At 32.5% G+C, this 6557-nt stretch overlaps 1 protein-coding gene across 1 annotated transcript; it reads right to left on the reverse strand.

Moving 5' to 3' along the window:
- Window positions 1-421: 421 nt before the first annotated feature.
- On the reverse strand, window positions 422-5832 carry HELRODRAFT_189632 (hypothetical protein; the record flags this gene model as incomplete). Its single annotated transcript, XM_009030984.1, has 5 exons — window positions 422-877; window positions 3147-3483; window positions 3543-4793; window positions 4876-5179; window positions 5749-5832. 5 exons carry the CDS (start codon window positions 5830-5832, stop codon window positions 790-792), a joined length of 2064 nt encoding a protein of 687 aa, XP_009029232.1. The 3' UTR covers window positions 422-789.
- Between the last annotated feature and the right edge of the window lie 725 nt (window positions 5833-6557).

Consider the following 6557-nt stretch of genomic DNA (forward strand, 5'->3'; position numbering starts at 1 on the left):
GTCTCGTCTTTATCAGCATCAGCAGCGTTATTAGCAAATAAGTTTGTGTTATCATTATATTACCATTATATCAAAAAAATTATTAAAACTTAATAATAATAATTATTATTATATAACGCTTAATCAAGAAGCGTTTATAATTATAACTCGATGAAGAGTTGCATGAAAAACAAAATCATGAACTAAAAAAAATAGAAAAGTTGGACAATAAAGTAATGTTCGCAAGACTCTGCTGAAACAGAATTAGAGAACGAAAGTCCGTCGACGTAAGTGATGGCGATAATAAGCCGCACTGCAGTGAATAAGATTGTAACAAACATTGTTGACCACAGCATGATAACTTGCAATTAACATAAAACTAATTTTATAAAAGACATTTGAAAACTTTTCAGGAAAATAATTATCATCGTCGTCGTCGTCATCAGGTCCCTGGCATTTGTCTAAAACAATTAGCTTTCTTTTTATTCCATAGTTCGCTTTAAACATTTTGTCGTTATGGCCTTAAAATTTTTTAACTGCACCGGACTATATCATGCAAAAATCGAACTCACTATAATAAAATTACTTCAAATTACTTCAAAAAGAAAATACGGATGAATTTTTTTAAATAATAAAAACTTAATTTCAGTATTCAGTCTGGTGTATATAGATAGACGAAAAATTATTTTTGTTACGCTAATCCATTATTTTATTTAATAAAATTATCGTCTTCATCATCATGATGTCAGGTTAACGTTTAGTTCATAGCCCAACATTGAAACATGATGAGTAAGAAGCTGCCCACCATTTTCAGTCCTCATCACTGACAATGTCATCAGATGATGATGAGCATTTGTCCAACTTCTTCACTGGCAGGTGGGTAGGCATTACATCGTGGCTGCAATGAAAAATAAATCAGTCAAGCAAGATTAAATTAACGAAAATGTTGATAACATAACACAAAAATTATTTTTCGCAAAGCAGTTATTGGCGATCATCGGTTTCTTCATTTTTAGAGAAAGATGAAGCAACTCAATCTTCAGTAGTGATGTGCCGAATAGTGTCTCCACCATTCGCCCGAATATCAAAACATTCAAAATTTCAAAAGAAAAATTTATTTTTAGAATGACAAACAAGCTAATGACAAAACTGTAAGCGATCCATTTCTAACCAGATAACATCAATCTCTAGCTCAATTTCAGATGTTCTGACCGCTATCGTGTCTCAAATAAATTCATGCTCTAGAAGCAAAAAATATAATGTCTAAAACGGAAGTTGCAATATTCTAAATTTCGACCGAATGTTGGTGAAAGGTCATTCAAATCCATTTATGTTGCGTCCAATCAGTGAGCAATTAGTACCACTCCTGTTTGATGGCATTGTGTATTTAAAATAATCAAACTTCATCTAAAACGAAATCTCTCATGTACCAGTACCCCATAGCTAAATTTTTTTAAATAATCGAGGGGCGGAAGAACGCTTCACAAAAAAGATCATAAATAATGAATACGTATTATTTTGCCACATTTCAATATTAAGCATGATGGAAAAAGAACATTTAATTAGAAAAAAAGTTTAAAGTTTTTTAAGAATGAACATTCGTGCAGAATAAAAATCTCGAAAGGTTTCAAAAAAAACTTTCTATTGAGACGTAAAACAAAATATGCATTACGATTTTGTGCAGTTCTATCTGCATCAATAAGTTGTCAATTTGAAAATTATTTCAAATGATCATTTCAAGTTTTTTTTTTAAATAATTAAGCCACAAATATGTTGTACCATTTATCTTGATTATATATGTGTTGTACACATAAGTGGTCGTCATCATTAACCTTACGAAGGTCCAAAGTTGTCTCAAAGTCCTAAGCCGTTAAACAGAAGAGTAAGATGATTCACGTATACTGACAGGCAGCCTAATATAGGACTTTCACATCGCATAATAGTAAAGCTGATTTAACAAATTTCATTTCTACGGATTTTTGCGAGCGTTGCAGGGTCACTCTTTCATTCTCTGTTAATCACGTCCAAACGATGGCCTAGTGGCTTATGCATGCCACCACACAGAAAGTAGTAAAAAATTTTAATAAAAATTATATACATAATAACGATGAATAAAAATTTTTGGAACAATTAAAACAGTTTGAAAAAATATTTCGTTAAAACTTGATATCAACTTTATTGCTCGATGGCTAAAAATAATGTGCGACCGCCGAGAATTTTGTGTTTCTAGAAACAAAAATCTAACAACTGAGCAACATGTTGATAATTTTCAAGCAAAAAACGTTTAAAATTATCTAGAGATCAAAATTTCCTTAACTTAGCACATTTAGAAAATGAGCGATTTGACATTGGAAGCAGATTTTTCAAAATTTCAATTTCCTTCAATTGCTTCATTGGATCATTTTAACAGCAAAAATTTTCTACTTCATTTTTTGCGCTAACAAAAATTTTACAATAACTCAAATCCTTTCAAAATTATTTGCATCAAAGCAAATCATTCAACATCATCAACCAATCACCAATCATCCACGTTAACCGCATCAATCAAAATAACATTATAGATCAGTCACTCTAATAGTAAAAAATTAAGTCTCTTGCTTCAAAATGTCAGCGGAAACTTCATTAACAGTTTTAAATATTAATAGTTTTAATATTTTACAGCTGCACCAAGCAACCAAGTCCTTCCTGCGATCAATGAAGATGGGATGAAAGTATTAGAACATTGCTCGAGTGAAGAACATTGCTAGAAAGATGTGCTGGATAACAGGCTCAACTATGAACAATGATTCTGAAAAAAGTTTACGCCAAGTTTGTTTGAAAACATTCAACCCAAGAAAATTTTGAGAAGCAGTGTCTTTGATAATAGTAATATAGATAAAAACTTTGTCTATTGCTACTACTGTTTCAATTACAAGTTTTAAAAGGGTTTGCTTTAAAAACTTAAGGCTGGTAAATCTGTGGCATAAAAATCAAAACTAAGAAACATTTTAACAATGATTTGGATGAAATGTATTAATGGATTTGGAGAAAGTATGAAAGTAAGCATGCAGTCAGTGGAGTAAACCTGCAATCATTGCTAAGCAGTGTGTGGTGATCTTCAAACATGATGTAACATTTAAAATTGATGAAAATAATGTTTATGAAAAACAGAATAAGTATGGACTTACCCAGTAACACTTCTCTTAAAGCTTTTGGACCTTTGAGTAAATCGAATGGATTCGTGGATGAGAGTTGTAGTTGGACCTTTTTTGGGACTTGTACTGTTTGTAGGTTGAGTGGGTGCAAAGATTTTCAATGTAGTATGTGGTTGCGTTGTGGAATGTAAGGACTGCACAGTTGTTGATGACGGAGCCGTTGAAACTGGCGACGTTTCTGATGAAGGTGCTGTTGACTGAGCTGACTGGTCAATTGCTTGCTTGGATGATCCCTTCTTTGATGTAGAAGGCTTCAAAGGAATGGACGGTTTCAAAGATTCTTGTTTAGTCACTTTCGTAGACGCTTCATCTATGCATTAATAAAATATTTCATTACTAACATCATTTCAAAGAGCATATTGAGCAAACCTTCTTGTTTTGGATTACCGGGTGATAATTTTGTTCTTCTTGCAGGAACAGGTTTGAACACGGGTGGACAGGCAGATGATGAAGTCGTTGATGGTGTTGAAAGTGTGCAGGATGTTGTTTCTTTAGAGGAATTGACTGCATCAAGGATTTCAGCAGAGTAGGGTAGTGTATCAGGCTTTGTGTGCTGCTCGGAGGTATAGTGCTTCTGGGGAACATCATAAAAATCATTGCCGGCATTAGGTTTTGGAACATTATAGAAATCATCATTAACACTAGTAACTATGGAGGCCTGTTTTTTTGGAGCTTCATAAAAACTATCTACATTATGATTGGTTTGAATGCTTGAACTGTTCAAAGGTTTATGATTTCTGTTGATGATGCTCTTTCTAGATGCTGGTCGAGGTGGTTCTTTCATAACTTGTTCATGCTGCTGCTGCTGCTGCACTGGATGGTGTTGTTCATTTTGGAGAGTTTGATTTTGCTGTTTATTATCAGTGAAAAAAGATTTAGGAGTATTGTAAACAATTTCATCATCTTCATCCTCATCCTCGTCAATACTGCTGAAACTTTTCATGTTTGCTGGTGAATCATAACTTAATTCTTTAGGAATGTCATAATTTTTTCCTGAAGTAAAATTAAGCTTTGTATTATCAGTTTCATCTAAATTGGTTGCCTTTGAAAGTAAAGATAAACCAGCTTCATCTACCTTGATTGCACTTTTCTTTTCTTTTGGAGGTTTTGGTGGGGGAGGACCCATAAAACTTGTATCTCCATCAGTTATTTTTAAATTTGACATTGCTGCATTATCATCCCTAAAAAAATTTAAACATTCTAAGGACTTGCGAGTTTTGTCAGGAGGAATTGGAGGCAATTCTGTCTTTTCTCTTGGTTTAATAGTAGAAGCTAAAAACAGGGACATATCTTCTGTTGGCAAAACATCAATATCAGGAAAACTTGATGTGGCTTTCAATTTTTTATTGCTAAGATCCAAATTTAAGCAATCATCATTATGATAATTGGTCATTTGTGGCATATTGGATAAGGGTCGTTGACCCATTGAAAATATTCCTTGGTTAAGTAAATTAGGTTCAGACGAATTTAAACGAGATCCTAACGCTGAATTAGGAACAGAGGATCCTTGAGAAATAATACGGCTAGGATGAGATTGAAAATTCGGAATAGGTTTTGGAGTTGTTGTTGTATATGGCTTATACTGCCTACCTTCTGGAGAAAAATTCAATTTGCTCTCATCTGTAAAGTTTTAGATTTGTAGTTGATGGCAATTATTAAACTTCATAGTCAAATATTATCAAATAAAAATATTAAATGAAACCATTTTCAAGTAGACCCAACACTCTACAGAGTTGATCAACCCAGTTGTTCATCTCTTCTTCAGTGTCAGCCACTAAATAATAAGTCCGTTCTTTACCTTTGTGCTTTGTATGAAGACTAAAAACGTTTTTGTACGTATCAGAATCAAGATTGGAAAGCACTTCATCACAGTCTTCTAAGTTTATTATACCAACTTTGGTGTTTAGTTTCTTGCTGGAGTAATATTCCAGCATGGCCCCTCTAGATTCAACAATACCTAAAGCCATTGGTGGTGCATACAACACAAAGAATCTTCGTTTCCATTTCTAAATATGTCATTAAGTAATTAATGAAGATTATAATTCTATTTTTTTAATGCCAAAGTTTATACCATCTAAGTTAAAAAATAATGAATATAAAAATCTTAATATTTCAGTAAGTCAAGCTAAAAAATGTTTCTGAGTACACTTGTTGAACATTTGATTTCATTAGCTCAATTTCAGATTTATAAAACTATTACCAATTAAATTAAGAACTATTAAATTATTTGCATTCACACATTTGGACCCCATGAAAATTCAAATTTCACAATTCTGATACCTTCTACTAATGAAATTCTTACTTTTTGATACTATTTAAAAGTTGAACTGAACAAATTTGAATTTTAAAATAAATTACGTTTCCCAGATATTCACACTCTCAGGAGTGATTATGACGAAATTATTATTATTTGATCCTTAACAAAAATAACATTGTTTCCAACAATTTTCCATCATTCGTGCACAGAGCACATAGATATTTTATTTTTAAAGTAACCATTTGCTGTGCTACGGACAAGTGCATTTTTTAAGAAGGAAGACTAAATCATAATTTTAATTAAATGCAACTAACTAACCGCGCCAAACAGATTCCAGTGTCCTGAAGACTTTTTCTTTTCAGGGGGAGATTTAGTTAACCAGCCCTTAAGGATTGGTTCCATGCCGATAGTGGTAGCGTTCAATTGAGTTCGATTATATTGAAACGACTTCTGATAATTTTCCTCCCCGTGAAAGAACTTTTTTGGCTAATCATCTAAAAAGTGAGACGAACAGCGAAAAAAAAATAAAACGAATCCTGTTTACCTTGATTGCTTTTACACCGCAGCATAGAGAAATAATGACACAAAAGATGTGTCAGTCGTTAAAACCATATATGTAGAATAAAATCATGCGTATGAGTTAAAATTGTTTACTAACTAAATTATTCTATATATGCACACATATACCTTGAATAATTACATACATACATAAAAAATATATATTGAATATATTGATAAAAAAAAATGCACGTATACACAATTATATATATTAGTGAGTCGACCTGAATCTAAAAGTATTATACATGAGTATAAGAATGGTGAGAATTTCCTGGAGCAGGTCGGAAAAATTCTCATCCTATATATATATATATATATATATATATATATATATATATATATGTATATATATATATATATATATGTGTGTGTGTGTGTGTGTGTGTGTGTGTGTGTGTGTGTGTGTGTGTGTGTGTGTGTGTGTGTGTGTGTGTGTGTGTGTGTGTGTGTGTGTGTGTGTGTGTGTGTGTGTGTGTGTGTGTGTGTGTGTGTGTAATGTTTTTCTATTTCATTTAACGATACGATCTTTCATCAGTCAAGTCACTTAACAATTTTTTAACGCTCCATAT

This window comes from Helobdella robusta, assembly GCF_000326865.2.
Source record: "Helobdella robusta unplaced genomic scaffold HELROscaffold_7, whole genome shotgun sequence".
In the NCBI taxonomy this organism is placed as follows: Eukaryota; Metazoa; Annelida; class Clitellata; order Rhynchobdellida; family Glossiphoniidae; genus Helobdella; species Helobdella robusta.